Here is a 19257-nt window from a genome sequence, read left to right as displayed (position 1 = left end):
TATATATATATATATATTCATACACACACACACACACACATATATATTGTTCATACCCTGGCTAAGGTACAAATGGTTGCTAATTGATCAAGCTGTCTTCTCCCTAGAGGTCTTTATACAGCAACTAGAGGCTTTTAGACATTCTAGATGCTTCAAAAGCTACAGAAACCAGCAAGGTGTGGTGACCTGGGCTCTCGCCCTGGGTCTGTTACTCAAAGACCCTTTGGCCCCAGGCATGTGGCTTCCCTTTTCATTTTCTTCCTTGGTCAAATGAAGGTTTAGCTGGCTGCATCCTAAAGTCTCTCCCCCCTCAAAGGATAGGGAGGTTTCAGGCACCATGCCAGGTGGTGTAAGAGGCATCTGGGGAGCCTGGCCTGCACTGCCCAAAGATGATTCTTGTTACCTGTGGGACTGAGCACCTAACCTTTCTGAGACTCAGTTTCTTCAACTATTAAATGAAGGAGCTAAACTGAATGGTCTCCAAGTTCTCTCCAGGTTTGAAATCTTTGATCCTGTTTCCTCATTGTACAGAGGAGGAAACTGAGGCCGACAGAGGTGAAATGTACATACTCCACAATGCCCCATCTAGTACCCTGGTCATCTTTAGAGAACATAAAAAGGAGGAGGTTAGGGATGCAAGAAATAAGCAAGCAGATGCATAAAGGGACCTAGGCTTTTCTTTCAGCTCTATAAAAGAGAGCAGGCTCGAAGTCATGGCTGCCACAGGAAATGTGGACTTAAGTTAGGAAGTTCAAGAAAGAAAGGAAGGAGCGGGGGGAAGAGACTAAAAGGGAGGAAAGGAAGAGGAATAGAAGAGAGGGAGCAAGAGAAAGCAGGAAGAGGAGAGAAAGTCAGAGAATAGGATAGAGAAAAGAAAGTAAGAAATATGGAGAGAGAAAGAGAAAGTTAAAGAAATGGAAAGAGAAAGTCAGAAAACAGGAGAAAAAGAAAGTAAGAAAGGGGAAAGTGAGAAAAGAGAAGAGAGAAAGAAAATGGGAAAGAGAATGTCAGAAAATAAGAAAGAGAATAAGAAAAAAAAGAAAAAGAAAAAAAAGAGATAAAGAGAAAGAAAGGAAAGGAAAGAGAAAGTCAGAAAATAGGAGAAAAAGAAAGTAACAAAGAAGGAGAGAAAGAGAAAATTAGAAAAGGAAAAAGAAAGTCAGAAAAGAGGAGAGAGAGAAAGTAAGAAGAAAGTGAAAGTCAGAAAAGAGGAGAGAGAAAGAGAAAGAAAACAGGGGAAGGAGAAAGTCAGAAAGAAAAAGAGAAAGTCAGAAAATAAGAAAGAGAAAAAGAAAGGAAGAAGGAACAGAAAGGAAAGAGAAAGTCAAAAAGAGAGATGAAGGGAAAGTAAAAAATTAGAAAGAGAAAAAGAAAGAAAGGAGAAAGGGAAAGATAGAAAAGGAAAGAGAAAGTCAGAAGACAGGAGAAAAGGAAAGTAACAAAGGAGAGAGAAAGAGAAAGTTAGAAAAGGAAAAGGAAAGTTAGAAGATAGGAGAAAAAGAAAGTAAGAAAGGAGAAAGTCAGAAAAGAAGAGAAAGAAAATGAGAAAGAGAAAGGCAGAAAGAAAGGGAGAAAGAGGGGCAGCCAGGTGGCTCAGCGAGTAAGAGCACCAGCTCCAGTGTTGACAAGACCTGGAGATGGAATCCCGGGCTCAGATACTTAGCACCAACCCAGAAAAAAAAAACGGCCGGTTAACCTTAAAAAAGTTAATAAACCCAAATGAGTTAAAAAAAAAAAAAAAGAAAGGGAGAGAGAGAAAGAAAATAGAAGAGAAGAAATAAAGGAGAAACTTAGAAAGAAAAGGAAAGAGGAAGTCAGACAACATGAGAAAAAGAAAAGAAAGAAAGAGAAGGGAAAAGTCAGAAAATGGAGGGGGGGGGAGAGAAAGATGACAGGAAAGAAAGGATGAAGTGACTTACCAAGATACATGTAGAGCCAGGATTTGAACCTGGGTCCTCTGACCCCATATACAGCCCCCTTCTTTTCTGTACCTTCCTGCCACCCGGCTCTCAGAGCTTCATCTCCTTAAAATTTACACCGTGAATGAGGGACACGTGGTGTAGTGAAAAGAAAGTTGACTCTGGCTTCAAATCCTAGCCCTGGCTTTTACAACTTGTGTTACCTTAGGAAAGTCACTTAACCCCTTCTAAGCCTCAGTTTCCTTCTCTGTAAAATGAGGGGGTTGTACACTCATCAAATCTGCAAGTGGTGCCAAAGTGGAAGGTAGAAAGAACCTGGCAGATGAAGGAGTCGGGATCTCAAAGGATGCCAACAGGTAGGAGTATTGGGCTTAGTCTGAGACAAAATCCAGGAGACACCAAGGAGGAGTCTTGAGCATGAGTATAAAAAATCAGCCTACAGCTAAAAGATGAGTGAGGCATGGATAGATAGCAATTGTTCTGAAAAAGATCTGGGGGTCTTAGTGGGACTGCAAGCTCCTTATGGGTCAGCAGAAGGGCCCCAAAAGCCAAAGTGACCTAGGGCTTCATTAAAAGGGGCAGACGTTCCAGGTACAATAGGGAGCTGACAGTTCCACTGTCCTACATCCTTGTTAGATCTTATCTGGAACATTGTGTTTGGTTTGGGGCACCTGGTTTGCAAAGGTTATCAAATAAACTGGAGAATGTCCATAGAGGGACAACCAGGATGGGAAGGGCAGCTGAAGGATTGGGGCCTGTCTAGCCTGGCAGAGAGAGGACTAGGGCCATGGGGGACCATGAGAACTGTTCTGGAGTAGCTGACGGGCTTGGACGCATTCTGCTTGGCCCCCAGAGGTCAGAACCAGACGCCATGGGCAGAAGGCACAGAGAGGCGGCTTTGGGCCTGATGTCAGGAAATGCTTCCTCCCCAAGGTGCCTGCAGAGGTCCCTGGAGGGAGGTCTCCTAGAGGAGGCTGGACATCCACTGTTGGGTGGGCTAGAATGAAAATGTCTTTATGGACGAGCCAGCGGCCGAGGTCCATTCAGAGGGGTGCCGCTAATGAGAGAGTAAGAGCACTGTGACACCCTAGGCAACCTCGCACCACATCCCTCCATGGGATGGCACTTTGCACACCCCTGGGCCTCCTGCACTCACCTGATGAAGGTTGTGGTTGTATGGGCATCAGCTGCACAAGGAAAAGCATCAGAGAGGCCAGCAGGGCAAAGAGGCCTTGGGCAGCTGCTCACTCTGGTCCATGAGGGAGAAAAGCCTCAGCCTCCAGGAAGGGGCTAATTTATTCCCAGCCCCGCACCACCCACCACCTCCTGAGCCCCTCACTGGATCTGGTGCATTTCAGAAGCAGTTTAAAGTTTCCTGGTGTTTAGTCTAGGTCTCATTTACAGCTGGGAAACCGCATCCTGAGCCAAGTGGCTTCTCATCATTCCAGGGCACACGGGTACCAGCTGTCGGCCCCGTGCAGAATCCTGGAGAGACACTGCTTTGTCGGAGATGCGTCAGCCTCTCTAGCTGGTCAGCTCGCAGGTCTGTTAGAAATGACCTCACAGTCCACAGGCTTACCATTGTCCAGAGAAGTCCAGAAATCTTTGGGGGTCCTTTCCCCCTTCCCTGAAATCCCTCCTCTCTCTCTGCCATTCCTGTGGCCCTTCCTCTCTGGGCCTCAGTCTCTGGGGGCTGTCATGGTCAAGATGGTGCCCAAGGAAGCGTTCTTCACAAACTCTACTCTGGGATCTCAGGTTTAGACCCAGAAGGGACTCTCAGTCTGACCCGGACCTGCTTTTGAGTTGGCCTTTTCTTCTTCTGTAGAATAAGGGGACTGAACTCTCTTCCTTGCGGCTCAAAATTTTATCTTTTGCTGTTTTTCAGCCATTTCAGTCATGTCTGACTCTCCGTGACCCCACCTGGGGTTTTCTTGGCAAAAATACTGGAGTGGTTTGCCATTTCCTTCTCCAGCTCATTTGATAGATAAGGAAACTGAGGTAAACAAGGTTAGGAGACTTGCCCAAGGTCACACAGCTAACGTGCTCTTGGCAAAAATACTGAAGTGGTTTGCCATTTTCTTCTCTAGCTCATTTGACAGATAAGGAAACTGAGGTAAATAGGGTAAAGTGACTTGCCCAGGGTGACATATCTAGGAAGTGTTGGAGGCCAAATTTGACCTTGTGTCCTGCTGACCCCGGGGCTGGCGCTTTACCCGCTGCCCCTCAATGCTCCATCTATCTCACCCCCAGCCTGCACAAACCACCAAACCACTGTTTCCTCTAAAACGAGGCTGGACAAAATAACAGTGAGGACAGTTATGGTGATGATGATGACGGGCGCTAGCGGGTTTGCGGGGCTTTTTGCACATGTAATCCCATTTGATGCTCACAAGTCTGGGAGGGAGGTGTGACTTTTATCTCCACTTCACAAATGAAGACACTGAGGCAGACGGAGGTTGACTTGCCCAAGGTCACACAGACAGTAAGCATCCTCTAAGAACCCTACATACTGCAGATCTATGGTCCAAAGCTCCTCACTTTACAGGGGGGGAAACTGGGGCACAAAGCAGTGGAGGAAGGGTGTGAACTCTGGGAAACCCCCAAAGTGAGGCTTTAATGGTGGAATTTCAGGTACTTGAATCAGGCTGGTAGGGGCAGGCGGCTTGGGCTCAGGAAGCCCTGACTAGGTAAGGCAAACCCTGGCTAAGTCCCACAAGTCAAAGGGCACCTTTGTCAGACCTGGAGGAAGCTCATTGGTCCCCTCCCTACAGCCTCCACGGAGGGCTGGGCCCTCATCACTCACAGCATCAGATGACAGGGACCCTGAGTGACATACTACTGCACTTTACAGATGGGGAAACTGAGACCCAGAGTCTCAGGGACTCAGTAGGTATTAGGCATCAAAGGTGAGATTCGTAACCAGGTCCTCTGACTCCAGAGCAAGTGCCCTTCCCACTGTACCAGGCTTGCTCAGCAGACCTGCCCTCCTCTTTAGCCATTATTCAACATCACCCAAATGCTCAGCCCAGAGCGAACATTTCCCTAGGAGAGAGGGCAGCAGCTCTCACCAGGCAATGCTAGGAAGCCCTCCCCGATAACGACAGCGCTCTCTCTTCTCTTCCCCCTCTTAGACTAGTCTCTTTGCAAAGCATGACTTGGGGGCCACCTCCTCCAAGAGGCCTCCCCTCATCTCCCCCTCTCTGACAACTCCCGAGAGTTACTGTGTTGGGATATGCCCGGTATAGACTCCTCTGTAGAGAATCAGAAAACCAAGGCACACGGGAGATGGGAGGAATTTAGCAGTCACTGAGTCCAGTCCATGCTCTGTGTGACAGGCGGCAGCTAGCCTCTGCCTGAAAACCTCCAAGGACAGGAAGCTCAGCCCCTCCACTTTGGGACAGCTCTCATTGTTAGGTTTGGAGCAGCTAGGGGGTGTCATAGGACACAGAGTACCAGACCTGGAGTCAGGAGGACCTGAATTCAAATCCAGCCCTAGACACTTATCAACTGTGTGCCCCTGGGCAAGCCACTTCACCCTTCTTGCCTCAGTCTTCTCATCTGTAAAATGAGTTGGAGAAGGAAATGGCAAACCATTCCAGTATCTTTGCCAAGAAAATCCCAAATGGGGTCATGAAGAATTGTAAGTGACTGGAAAGGACTGAACAGCACCGAGATGATTAGGTTTAGGAAGCTCTTCCTGATATCACGCCCACATTTCTCTCTCTGTCACCTCCCGCAGGACTCCCAGCTTGGTCCTCTGGGGGCTCAGCTCATCCTCCCTGGCCCTTCCTCATCCTGGTCTCTAGTCCCTTTCTGGATCACCAAGGTCCTTCAGCTGTGGCAGCCAGAAGTGAACAGTTCTGTAGCCCCACCCCGGCCCCAGCTGGACATCAGCTCAGAGCAGGCAGCTTGGTTTGTGGGGGCCGGCCCGGCACCCAGCACAGGATGTGGTGACAATGTTTGCCCCTGGCTAGGCAGGGATCTGACATCGTGACCAGTCACCAGACTGACTGTGCCACTCACTCACTGGTAGCTCATCTCAGAGCGTTGCCCAGAACACTGAGAAGTAAGGGATGGGCCCACCCAGTATGGGGCTGAGACAGGATTCGAACCCAACACCCCTGACTGCAAGATCCATTCTATAGACTGCCCCATGACTCCTTTCCATGGGAGCTTTAATAATCGCTACGGAATTGAAGCAAACTGAAATAAATCACAGCATTCTTGAGTCCTTAGAAGTCACCTCATCTATGAGGAAAATGAGGCCCAAAGATGTTCCATGAGATAGGAAATGCAGAGCCAGAAAGGGCCACCAGAGGTCATCAAGGCCAGCCCCCCCCCCAGAGACATCCAGAGAATTTGCCTAAAGTCACACAGGGAATAAACTCTTCTATTAGACTGTAAGCTCCTTGAGGACAGGGGCTGCCTTTTGCCTCTTTTGTACCCCCAGTACTTAGCATAGGGCTCTGGTACACAGTAGACACTAAATAAATGCCTGGTACATAGGAGGCGCTTAATAAATGTTGATTGGTCAATTGAAGTAGCAGAGTCAGGATGTGGACACACAAAGGTGTGAGCGCACACACACATAGACACATCCACCCACCCACTCATACACACACAGCCTCACACACACAGACACATCCACCCACCCACTCACACACACACACAGGCTCACACACACTCACACACACAGGCTCACACACACACATATTCACACACTCACAAACACACATTCACACACACACACAGGCTCACACACACATACTCACACAGGCTCATACACATACACACTCACACACACAGGCTAACACACACGCTCACACACACATACTCACACACAGACACATCCACCCACCCACTCAAACAGGCTCACACACACACAGGCTCACACACATTCACACACAAACACACACACAGGCTCACACACACACATACACACACAGGCTGACACACACACAGGCTCACACACATACACACAGGCTCACACACACAGTCTCACACACATACACACACACTCAGAGGCACAGGACACTCACACACACACACACACACACTCACAGGCAAAGGGAAGTCCCGTCACTCACTCACCAGGACCCGATCCCCGAGCCGCAGGTCTTTGTCTCCCTTCTTGACTGAGCCGCTGTCCGAGAGGTTGGAGCCGGACTCGTTGCCCGTCTTCATGGAGCTGTTGAGGACGCTTTCCCGCAGGGGGATGACCCGGGTGGACAGCGGGGGCGTGGCGGTGCCGGAATGCAGGGACAGATTCTGGGTGGTCAGGGATTCCACGGAGTGTGCGTCGCTGCCCGAGCCCTCCGCGGTGGGCTGCCGTGTCAGCTTGGAGGGCCGGGTGAAGATGCCCTGGAGCGGCTGGCACTCAAAGTAGCGCACGCCACCCACCGAGCCGTCGTTCTTGCCCACTGGGTCATCGAGGACCACTCCTGCCCACTGGCCTGGCGCGAACTGCGTCTCCCCCAGATACTGGACGACTCCGGGCTTGACACCGTTCACCCAGACCCGCTCGCCCACCACGAAGTCCCCCAGGAAGTCATCGCCGACCTCTGCCACCTTGGGGCACGGCTTCTCTGCAGGGGTGGCAGTGGCCGCCGTGGGTCCCGACGCCTGCTTGTGCAGCGGAGAGCCTGGACGGTGAGAAAGATACGGGCGTAATTAGGGCAAGAGAACACAGCGGCGGAAGGACGGGCCTCCTGCCTCTGTGGACACAGAGTCATCGAATGCCAGAGCTAAGCGGGAGGGAGACCCCAGAGTACCATCCGACCCCCCCCCATTTACAGACGATGACACAGAGGCAGGCACAAGGGGGCTAGGCTCAGAGTCGGTGGATCTGGGTTGGAATCCAGGCTCTCTGCCCTCTTCTGATATGACTGATGGCAGGGTTACTGACCAAAGTCACCATGGCCCTTCTCACTTACGAATTCCAAAGAATCTCCTATAATTTGTTCTGCAAATGCTCGTTTATGTATGTGTCGCCCCTGGCCCCTCTCCCCTACCCCACGCAAGCTCTTGAAGGGCAAGAACCCTTCAATTTTTGTCTGGGATCCTCAGCACCAAGAGAAGTGCTTGGCACACAGTAGGCCTGGTAAATAATTGATTTGAACGCAGGCATTTGAAGCCCTTCTTTGTTGGAAGAAAGTCTCTCGGGTCAGCATTTGGTTTAAGGTAGCAGGGCAGACTGGGGGAGGGTGCAGGACTTGGGGTCAGGAAGATCGGGGGTGGTGGTATGATTGACTTTGTACTGGAAGGGGCCTCGAAGGCCATCTCCTCATAGGGTCATAGATTGCAAGCCACAACAGACCTTAGGGGCTATCTCCTCCAATATCCTCATTTTGCAGATAAGGAAACAGGCCCAGAGAAATTAAGTGACTCACCCAATAGCGTGGGGAGCAAATGGCAGAGATGGGAATCAAACCCAGGTCTTCTGATTCCAGGTTCAAATCCAGCCTCAGACACTTACTAGCTGTGTGACCCTGGGCAAGTCACTTAACCCTGACTGCCTCCAAAAGAAAGAAAAGAAGGGAGGGGAGGGCAGGGCAGGAGGGGAGGGGAGGAGAAGAAGAAAAAAGAGGGCATGTGTTAGAGGAGATGGTGTTAGGAAGTGCTGGACCATGTGGCCTCTGAGGACCTTTGCAGCTCTAGAGCTGGGATCTGTTGGAGCCACGAGGTTCCTTTCTCTGCTGCTTTATCGAGTGTGTGTGAGACAAAAAGTTAGAAATACAAACACAACCACTCTGAGCCCCCAGTTAGGAGAATCCCCCACACTGAGGCAGAGGTTTGACTCTGTGTTCTCTACCTAAGCCCTGGCCTCTGTGTGACCGAGACAAAATCCAGGCAAGCCGAGAGAGACTTTGGGTAATATGACAGGAGATCACAGCAGCAGAGGGCATTTAAAAATGAGCAGAATTTTTCTCTTGACCCTTCCCTCAGTCCCTGAGGAGGTGGACATACTCCTGGCGTTGGCCTGACTCTTCTGCTCTGAGATGCTGTGGGGCCTGCCTCCATATCTTCCTCCTCTGCCTCAGCCTACCTTCTTTCTCTGATTTGCCCCTGGCCTGCCACATCTTTCCAGTTCAGCTCTCGCTGGGCAGTCAGACTGCCAGAAATCTCTGCCTGGTCCTCAGTACTGTGAATGACAGCAGGCTTTCTTTGTACCTGACTCTTAGTGAGTTGATAAAGATGTTTTCCCTCCCAACAAAGATAACTCCTTTCAAGTAAAGTGGGAAAATCAATAGTCAGTAGACCTCTACCTAGATATTACTAACTGTGAGACCTTGAGGAATTCACTGGGCCTCAGTTTCCTTAGCTGTAAAATGAGAGGGTTGGCCCACTGGCCTCTGAGGTCCTTTATTTGATCCCATGATTCTATGATGCTATATCCAAGGCTCTTACAGAAGGGATTCCCAGGATTTCATTCCAAAGCCTTCAGAAGCAGACTTTGTTTTCCTGGAAAGTAATGAGCTCTGAGCTTTCACTTTGCCTGCTTTTTTCTTTTAAGGTCAGGGCCCTGTCCTCTAACTTCTACACACACACACACACACACACACACACACACACACGTCCTGCCCCCTAGCTAGTTCAGGTCACCATCCCCAGCCCAGGAAAGGGCTAGCTCTGCTGGGGCAGGGGCAAGAGGGCTGCCTGTACCTCACCTGGCATCTGGAATCCAGGGCAAAGGAGGGAGCCTGAGCCTCAGTCAAGGACATCTTGAGGCTGTTAATTCATTTGGTAAAAGCATGTTCCTCTGAGAGCCTGTTAGCAATCAAAGTGAGATCAGGAAGCCTCTGGCTCCCAACCCAGCACACAAAGCCTACCTCCTACCAGGGGAAGGCAAGGAGAGGATCTAGGACTCCTTCTGTTTTCTCCCCACCCATCCTCAGAGTCTTCAACCTGGGTCTTACCTCCCTCGAGCTCCATGAACTGAGAGTGGGGCAGAGCTGGGAGCTGGGACTCCTTCATCCTTCCTATGCCCACACAGACCCACTGACTGGCTGCTGGGCCTCGTGGAGAGGAGGGAGGAGAATTGGGGGAGGGGGAAAAGAAGGGAGAGAGGGAGGGACTTAACCCTTCTGATTCCTCAGTCCTTGAACAAGGAATGTTCAGAGTTAGGAAGACCCAGGGTGGCCAAGTTCAAATCCTTCCTTTTAGAAGAGTAAACAAAAGCTCAGAGAAGAGACTAACCCAAGCTCACCAAGGGAGTTAGTGGATCCCAGGAGCTGACCTAGAACCCAAGTTCTTTTTGCTGGCCCTTTCCATCTCAGGGTTAACTGATCAGAGACTACATTAAAGAACTGGGAGGGGGAGGGATCACCAGGAAGGAGAAAGTATGGCTGGGTCCCAAGGTTGGTGAGGAGGGCTGGGCATCAGTAAGACCCTTGATCTGAACCCCACACGAGAGGGCAGCCGGGGTATGGGACACAGGGATGGCTGAAGCCACTGCACTGACATAGGAGGGGAAGAGCTGCCCTGGGGGGACAACCCCACCCCAGAGAAGAAGTAGTTCAGGGGGAAACAATCCAGAAGTCTGCAATATGCCACGTGGGTGAGTACAGGAAAATACCAGCTCATAAGAGAAGGCAAGGCAGGGCAGAGGAATAGACAGAGGGGCAGGAAGGGTTGAGGACAGGCTGCTAGAAGGAGGAACTAAATGAGAGAGGGAAAGGGAAAGAAGGTCAAGGTGGGAGGGGAGGGAGAAGAGAAGGGGGTGGAGGAGGGAGACAGTGAGCCCTTCCAGATGCTTCTGGTAGCACATGGATTTAAAGCCTCTCACATTTGCCAAGGTAGTAAAGGGCCTGGAAGAGGGATGGGGCTGTCCATTAGGAGGGAGCGATTTCTAGCTAAGTAGTAAAGGTTGATAAAAGCTTAATTAATGACTGTTCTTTGGGATATGTATATTTTCAGAGGAAAAAATCATGTCTCAACACAAAATGATCCAAAAGAATGGGTTAGTAATGGTGGAATTTCAAGCATGGTTTGGATTATTTGGGCTCTGGAATCTCTTTGAACTCTGAGATTCTATCCTGCCAGATGTGGGATTTGAACCCAGATCTCCCTTGCTTCCAAAACCAGTGTTCTTTCAAAAAAATTATTTTATTTTCAGTTCCAAATTGTCTCCCTCCTTCCATCCCCTTACCCACTTCACTGCACTGCCTTATTTCTTAAACAAGACAGAATTGCTATACTATTCCTGATTTATAGCAGGGAGAAAACAACACCCCCATCCTAAGGGCGTCTCTGGGAGGAGGGCGGGCAGCAACAGAGACATACAATCCAACTCAGGTCCCCAGCGCCAAGCTGCTTCTCAGGCACTTGGCCTGGCATGCCTTCCCTTGCTCAGTCAAGGTCCAGGCCTGGAGGCCAGAGAGCAAACATCAAAAGTGTGCTCCAAAGAGGCTGGCTGGCCAAGTCGGGTCTTCTAATGGCTCCTTTCAGGTTCAGAAACCCAAGATGTACAGCTAAGAAATGAGATGTGTCCTGGCAGAGGGCCCAAGGGAAAGGGCAGGCCAGGGCAGCACTGCAACCACCGTCCAGCAAGTCCAGAGAGAGCCTGGCCCACCCCAGGGGTGACCTCAGTCAACAGTGAGTGACTGACTAGCCCCAACAGGCCTGAAATCAGCAGAAGGGACTTTAGGACAGCCTGAAGTCTAAGAACACACACACAGAGGGAGAGAGACAGACAGACAGACAGAGACAGAGACAGAGAGAGGGAGAGACAGAGAGAAGGAGAGAGAGAGGGAGAGAGAGAGGAAGAGAGAGAAGGAGAGAGGGAGTGAGAGAGAAGGAGAGAGACAGAGACAGAGACAGAGAGACAGCATTATCAAGAGAAACTCCATCTCCGACCCCTTTGTCTTTGTATAAGCTGGTCCCCATGCCTGGAATGCCCTTCTTCCTCCCCTTTGCCTCTTAAAAGCATGAGCTCCCTCTGAGGCCCAGTTCACAGAACATCTTTCCAGATCCCTTCTGATGTTAATGGTCCCTCCCTCCTCCTCCTCAAAAACTGTTCATTTTTCTGTCTACACAGCAAGGTGGTGTAGTGGATACAGTACCAGGCCTAGAGTCAGGAAGCCCTGAATTCAAATCTGACCTCAGACACTTACTGGCTGTGTGACTCTGGGCAAGTCACTTCACCCTGTTTGCCTCCGTTTCCCTATCTGTCAAATAAGTTACAGAAGGAGATGGCAAACTGCTCCAGGATCTCTGCCAAGAAAACCCCAAATGGGTCACAGAGAGTCGGACAGAACTGAAACAATTCGACAACTCTCTTCTTTACTGTTTGTACAGGTTTAGCTTTGTTGTCTAAAATGCCTCATACCTGCTTTGTGTTTTACTTTCTCTCTATATTTTATGTGGCCTTTTCTGTTCGCGTGTTATTCCCAGAAGCCACTAAAATACAAATAAATGACTTTCAGCTTTTGTTTGTACACCAAGGTAGGCACTTAAATGCTTACTGATTGAATGAAAAGACCACGCAGGAGGGAAGATTTAGAAGGGAAGGTTTCAAGCTGGAAGGGCCTTAGAAGCCACCTCGTCCTGCCCCTTCATTTTACAGATGAGGAAACTGAGGCCCAAGGTGGTTTAGTGACTTGCCCATCCATGGTCACATAACTAGTAAAGGTCAGTGGTGAGACTTGAACCCAGGCCTTCTGACCTCAGGTCTAACCCTCTGCCTTCAAAAACCCCTCCAAGGTGTCAAAGGCCCAAAGGCCCATCAAGAGTCTGTCTTTCCCTTCTATCTAATTTTACCCAGGTCCCTCTCTTGTCCTTCCTTCCTCTGTTCCCTTAGGTGGCTCAGCTAGAGGTTAGGGCACCCACAGCCAGTGATAAGGGCCAGCAACTATGTGCTCCAGCCCCCCTCCCCATAACTCTGGAGATTGTTGGCCACTGCTGGGACTGGCGGACCTGGGCTGCTGTCTTGGCGGGGCTGGTGGACCAAGGACAGGGAGCACTGAAGGCCTGTGCTCAGACCCACTTTGAGGCCTCAAGTGAGCAGCTATTGTTGCCTTAATCCAGCCCCAGGGACCAGAAAATGCAGCATCTGGCTCCAAAGGCCAGAAGCCAGGCCGCCCGCCAGGTGTCCTGGAGCCAGCCAGGTAGCATTTCAGGAGCACCCCCACCCTACCCCTATCCCCACGGGGGTGTCTCAGGTTGAGTTCCTTGCATGTCGGTCTCTCCAAGTCTCAGCTCAAAGAAAATAAAGCAGCCATTGACAAAGGAGCACTGGGCTGCAGCTTTGGACCTTCACGGCTGACTCTCTGGCTGGCCGGAGAGCCCCCAGAGCTGCCCGGCCCCTCTCTGGACAGCCTTTCCTCTTCCCAGGCCCTCATCCCCAGTTCTGGAATAGCAAACCATGATCAGGTGTCTGTGCCCCTGATGGTGGATGGCTATGGCTGGGGCTCCACTCAGCACCAAGAACTTCCAAAGGGTCTAAACCTTGTTCACTGTCCTCCCTACTAAAATGCAAGCCTCTTGATGCCAGGGGCCATCTTTGCTTTTTAATTTGCAGCTTGGCACACAGTAAGCATTTAATAAATGCATTTTCATTCATTCAAACCACCTTAGGGGCCATCACATCCAACCCTCTCATTTTACAGAAACTGAGGCAGACAGAAGTTAAATGACTCACCCAGGGTCACAGAGCTAGTAGGTGTCTGAGGAAGGATTTGAAACCTAGGTCTTCCTGACTCGAGTCTAGTACATTGTCACTTGCATCTCCTAATGACCCTGTGAGTCAGGCAGATGAATTAATATCCCTGTTTTAAAGAGATAGCAACTGAGGCCAAAAGAAGTTAAGGCATCTGCTCAGAATTACACATTTGTAAAGACCTGATGCATAGTAGGCTTATCCTGTAAATGCTTATCCCCTCTCTTCCTTTCCCTTCCATTTGATGTCATTTGTGAGATTCAAACCCCTTTCCCGACCCGCACGTCTGGGAGTCTGGTCACTCCCTAGATACTGCCTTGCCTCTTAGGCCTGAGACCAGGACCAGCTATTTCCTGTCTGAGGGTCACTTGCTGCCAGGCCAGGACTCTCCAGAGTCTGTGGGTGCCACGGTCCAAAGCCATCTGGTCCGTGACCTTTACAGCCCCTTCCGAACTGTGAACTGTGACCATTTGCCTTAAGGTACTAGGGAGCCGGCCTCAACAACAAGGAAGGAAAAGCTCCTCGTGTCTTGGGCGAGGCCACGGGAGTGGGTCCTGGGCACCTAAGATTGGGGGCTCCAATGTACCCTGGAGCGGGAAGAGATGAGGGCAGAACTCTAGGCTGCTGACAAGCCCCTCTTGGAGCAGGTCCCCAGGACTAGGGTGACTGGGCTGGAAGAACCTCAGAGAAGCCACCTTGTCTAGTCCCTGCCTTTCACTGAGGAGGAAACCAAGGAAACTCCTTACATCACACTGTCTCCTTCACTTCCCTGGCCAAGAGTGTGGCTGAATCAGCATCATCTGAAGTTGTATTGTCAGAAAAAAACCCTAGCTTCCAGGCTCTGCCCTGCTAGCAGGAGAACTCTCCTGGGCGAGGACCATGAGGTCTGCTCCATTAGAATCAATACTACCTAATGGCAGCGCCACATGGCAGTGGGTTAAAATCCTGTCTGACACATACTAGCTGGGTGACCTTGGACCAGTCTAGAGCACATCTCCGGTGACTAAAAGTCATAAAGATAGTACAATCTGCATTGGTAGAGGGAGTTTCCCAATCTGGGAGTTCCCTATATAGATGAAATAATAGACCCAGGGGGCAGCTAGGTGGTGCAGTGAATAGAGTCAGGAGGACCTGAGTTTAAATCCGGCCTCAGACACTTGACACACTTACTAGCTGTGAGACCTTGGGCAAGTCACTTAACCCCAATTGTCTTGCCTTCCCCCCTCCAAAAAAATAAAAAAGAAAAGAAATAATAGGCCCAGTCCCTATCCTGACTATTCTTAAGCAGGATAAAAATTCCTATTCTACCCTAGAACATCAGGGCTGAAAGAGATCTCTGAGCCGGCTGACCTCCCTTCCTGTTACAGAGAAGGAAACTGAGTCACACAGAGTACTGACCTACCCAAGGTCACACAACAAGCTAGTGGCAGAGCTAAGACTAATGTTGTCTTTCTTTTTAAAGTGAAAACATCATTTCCTTTCAATCCAACAAAAGCCCACCCTCCTGGCTGCTGGGTGAAGCCCTCCCTAAAGCTGGAATGCTTTCTCCACAAGGGCCCCCCTTTCCCTTCACTATGGGGCCCTGAGCAGCTGGTGAGCACCCATCAGCCCTCACTGTGGAATTCTCTCTGACGGCATCTGCCTGGCCCCCCTCCTCCACCCCCAGCAGTAGCCCTCCGCTGACAATCTATGCCTGACGCTCCACCGTTAGCGCTTCCTTTCTTTGGGGATCTAAGGCTTCGGGTCTCCGTGATTCCCCTTACTTAAAAGCCAAGGCTCCTGGGAAACAAGAGAAGACCTGAATTCTCAGATCACAGATTTAGAGCCGGGTGGTACCTGGGAGACCATCTCCTTGAATCCTCTTTTCCAGGGAATAAAACCGAGACCCAGAAGAGTTGTTGCCTATATCAGACAACTAGAGTACAGTAATGAGCTCCCCGCCTACTAAGTATGCAAGGACTCCATCTCAGCCTTTCCTCTATCCCACACATAACTCAGCACAGGGCTGGGAACCTGAAGGACCACGGGGAACAGTTTCATAATCAATCAGCTTCCACCCTGGAGAATGGACAATATCAACATTCCTCCTGTTACTGGAGAGGTGGGGGACTATGGGTGCAGAATGCTGTACTACCAAACATGGCTGATAAACTGGATGGTTTTGCTGAACGATTTTTTCAAGTCTTCAGTATAATGGGGAGGAATAAATTCAGAAAGGAATGTGATATAAAAACAAATGGCATTAATGAAAATTTCTAAGAAAGGAAGCACACCCCCAAGCACTCGGAACAAAATTAAATTAAAAATAGGTAACCCTCTAAGGCTGCTTCCAGTTTCCATGTGTCATTTTGGGAGGATTAGTTTTCATTGAAATCATTTGTTTTTGTTGATGGTTTCTGTTTAGATTTTTTTCTTTAAATCCACTAGATATGGGGCCCAAGGACGGACGTGGAATTATGAAGACTTGAATTTGAATCTTGCCTCAGACACTTCTTGGGCCAATCACATAACTTCTCAGGTCCTCAGCTTCCCCATCTATGAAATAAAGGGATGGGATTCTATGGTTTCCACAGTCCCAACTCTAAATCTATTACCGTGTTCCAGTCTACAATTAATCTAAATAACATATATTATCTAATAATCTAACAATCTCATATATAATATAATCTATAATTCTAATCCAGGATGCATAGTCTAGCTGTGCTTCTCACCTGGATAACCTTGGACTAATCCTATCCCCTTTCTGGCCCTGTTTCCTCACCTAAAAAACAATGTGGTTGGACTGAGATGATCTCTGCAATCCCTTCCATCTCCGGAAGTCAACAACAAGCCCAAAACTCTAGGTTTTTTTTTTTTAATTTGCAGTTTCATTTTGGAAAGGATAAGTATAAGGTGGAAAATCCCCCAAATACCTTGTTTTTGGTTTTGATTTGTTTGTTTTTTTCCTCTGACTTGGCTTCTGGGAAAATTATGGGTAGTTTTTTTTTCAGCTCCATTTAGACCCAGTAACTGAGCTGGGGGGATTCCTCTCCATTCTCTCATCCCCCAATCCCACTGTCACATGCTGACCTTTAGACGGGGCCCAATCACATTCCAGGCATTTATGCAAAGGGCCCATGCACTGAATCACCAAGATGCCACCTACCTGGAGAGCTCAGCCTACATTTCCTGCCCACACTCCTCAGCGACCCGGGTCTATTAGTAAGCCTTCTGGGGAAAAGTCATGACCTCAGAAGAAACCCTCAGCATCATCAGTGTCATTCTAAGAGAGCAATTCTGAAAGCTATTGCCTTCTCCAGTCAGGGAGCCTTCCAAAATTCCCTCCTTGGAGGCAAAATGAAAAAGCGCAAATAAATGAGAAATCTGAAGTCTGCAACCAATACTGTGACCTTCCTACATGCCACTCAGGACCTAGCTTTGAGAAGCTAGGATTTTCCATCTTTCTCACTGATTCACTCATCAATTGAGCAATAAACATTTATTAAGGGCCTACTATGTTCCAGGTACCAAGCTAAGCATTGGGGATACAAAAAGAGGCAAAAAATAGACCCTGCCCTCAAGGAGAGTAATGGAGACTCAAGCCAAATATTGGCAATTTCACAGTTTTGCCCAGGGATAGCTCCTATGCCAACCAGATACCTTACACCAAATATTCTCAAAGTATAGAGAAGGTACAGCATACCCCTGCTAATGAACTCAATGATATTTACCGTCTAATAGAACACTAAGCTTAGGGCTGAAGGGGATCCCCAAAGACATCTAGTCCAGACTCCCATTTTACTGAGAAAGAAACTGAGGCCCAGGGAACTTGGTGGCTTGTCCAAGTCACAGAGGCGATCAGCATCAGCAATGTGAACTCAGGTCATCTAAGTCCAGTCAGAGCTCTTTCCATCCTACCAAAAACCCCCACAAATGGCCCAACACCAAATAGAATGGGACTAGCTAAGTGGCCACCTGCCATCTACCGAGGATCCTGAGGGGTAGGAGAGGGGGGAGGGGGAGGGGCCCTGGCTGCTCTGGGTCTAAGAGGAAAGCCCCTCCTCAGGAAGGAGGGCCTGGAGGGAGAATGGACACTAGAAGCCAGTGGGCTCAGGGCCTGGAGTCTAAGTCCATTCCGTGAGGTGGAAGGAGGAAGCTGAGGCGGAAGCAGAGATTTCAAGCTGGAGAGGAAGGAACAGAAACCAGGAAACTCATTCCCAAGAGTCATAATTAAAATAGCAGAGGAAGACACTTTTCCCTCCCCTCTATTTGTTAACAGGGTTGGGATGGCGGTGAGCCCACGGGGTGAAACTTGGCATATGTTGCTGGACTTTTCAATATATTGATCAATTCTCTTGATTTTTCTCTTTTTTTTCTTTTTTCTTTGTTACAAGGGAGGAAGAAAGGAAAGAAGGAAGGAGGGAGGGAGGGAGAAAAGAAAAGAAGGAAAGAATGATGGAAAGAAGGAGGGAGGCCTACTGTGTGCCATGTACTATGCTAAACCTTTACAAATGCCAACTCATTTAGGATAGAGGAGGAACAGGGGGATCAAGGGAAAATGTTGGTGATGTCAAAATGAAAACATTTTTAAACAGAAGCGCCTCTTGGAGTGCCGACCTGGAAGATTCAGCCTCTCAGAGGGGCCCGTGAGCTGCTTGCTTTGCTCTGATAGGACGCTGTGGTCATGGCCTGGCAGACATGAGGCACCCTCCCTTCCCCAGTCACAGCAGGGGGGCTGTGCCCTTGGACATCATTGTCTGAGACCAGCGGGCCTGGTGGATGTGCTGGGAGTTGGGAGATTTCCCTTGGCCTCAGAAGACTGGGTCACTTCCAGTTTGGGCCTGACCAGCTAGATGGCTTATAGTGGACAGAGTCGGGAAGACACAGGCTCACAGCTTGCCTTGAACACTAGCTGGGTAACTCTGGGAAAGCCATTTTACTCTTTTCTGCCTCGGTTTCCTCTTCTGCAAAATGGGGATGGTTGCAGAGTTGACGTGAGGAGAAAATGAGATCATATAGAAACTTTAAGGCACGACCTTGGGGGCTCCCAAGCTTATTTTATGTCCTGGACCCCCTTGTCAATCTGGAAGCCTATGGACCCCTTCTTGGAGTCATGTTTTTACCACATCAATGGTAAAACACAATGTTTTTGCCACATGATATAAAATACATAGGATTCCCAAGGGAACCAGTTCCACTGACATAAAGATGGGATGTTTTCCAAGTTCAGAGACCCCTGAAATCTGACTCCCAGGTTAAGCCCCCGACCCCATGCTGTATAAATGTTAATGATTATCAGCGTTGCTGCCTCTAGGAGAGACCCAGCTTCAGGCTGATCCCAAGAAGCCGCACAGCCTGGAAGAGCCCACAGGCTCAGAGATGTAGAGATAGGCAGGTCTTAGGGACATCTGGTCCAACTCCCTCATGTGACAGAGAAGGAAGCTGAGGACCTGAGAAGAAAACGTCCTTGCCCGAGGTTAGACAGGTAGTAAGTAAAGAGTAGTCTGGGTTTGACCCCAAGCGCTCAGAGGCTTTCTATGGTTCCAAGCTGCCTTAGATCACCCCGGCACAGCCTCAGAACCTTGGTCAGACTAGGGACTAGGCACAAAGAGGCAGGAGGTAGAGGCCTGGCCCTCGGGGACCTCCCAGTCTAGGTGAAGAGACAAGGCCTTCCCCGGGGGAAACAATAAAAGCCAAGGAAGG

At 49.4% G+C, this 19257-nt stretch overlaps 1 protein-coding gene across 1 annotated transcript in view; it reads right to left on the bottom strand.

Moving 5' to 3' along the window:
- Positions 1 to 19257, bottom strand: part of CLIP2 (CAP-Gly domain containing linker protein 2) — a 124346-nt gene that overhangs the window by 68249 nt on the left and 36840 nt on the right. The window contains exon 3 of the mRNA XM_069089148.1: positions 7011 to 7561. Within this exon, the coding sequence (XP_068945249.1) occupies positions 7011 to 7561 (551 nt within the window). The remainder of the gene's footprint in view (positions 1 to 7010; positions 7562 to 19257) is intronic.

The sequence above is a fragment of the Petaurus breviceps genome, unplaced genomic scaffold (genome assembly GCF_028583685.1).
Source record: "Petaurus breviceps papuanus isolate PSGF00001 unplaced genomic scaffold, PetGlider_PUasm1.0 186, whole genome shotgun sequence".
In the NCBI taxonomy this organism is placed as follows: Eukaryota; Metazoa; Chordata; class Mammalia; order Diprotodontia; family Petauridae; genus Petaurus; species Petaurus breviceps.
The sequence above is the reverse complement of the archived record's forward strand: the minus strand, read 5'-3'. Positions and strand labels throughout refer to the sequence as shown.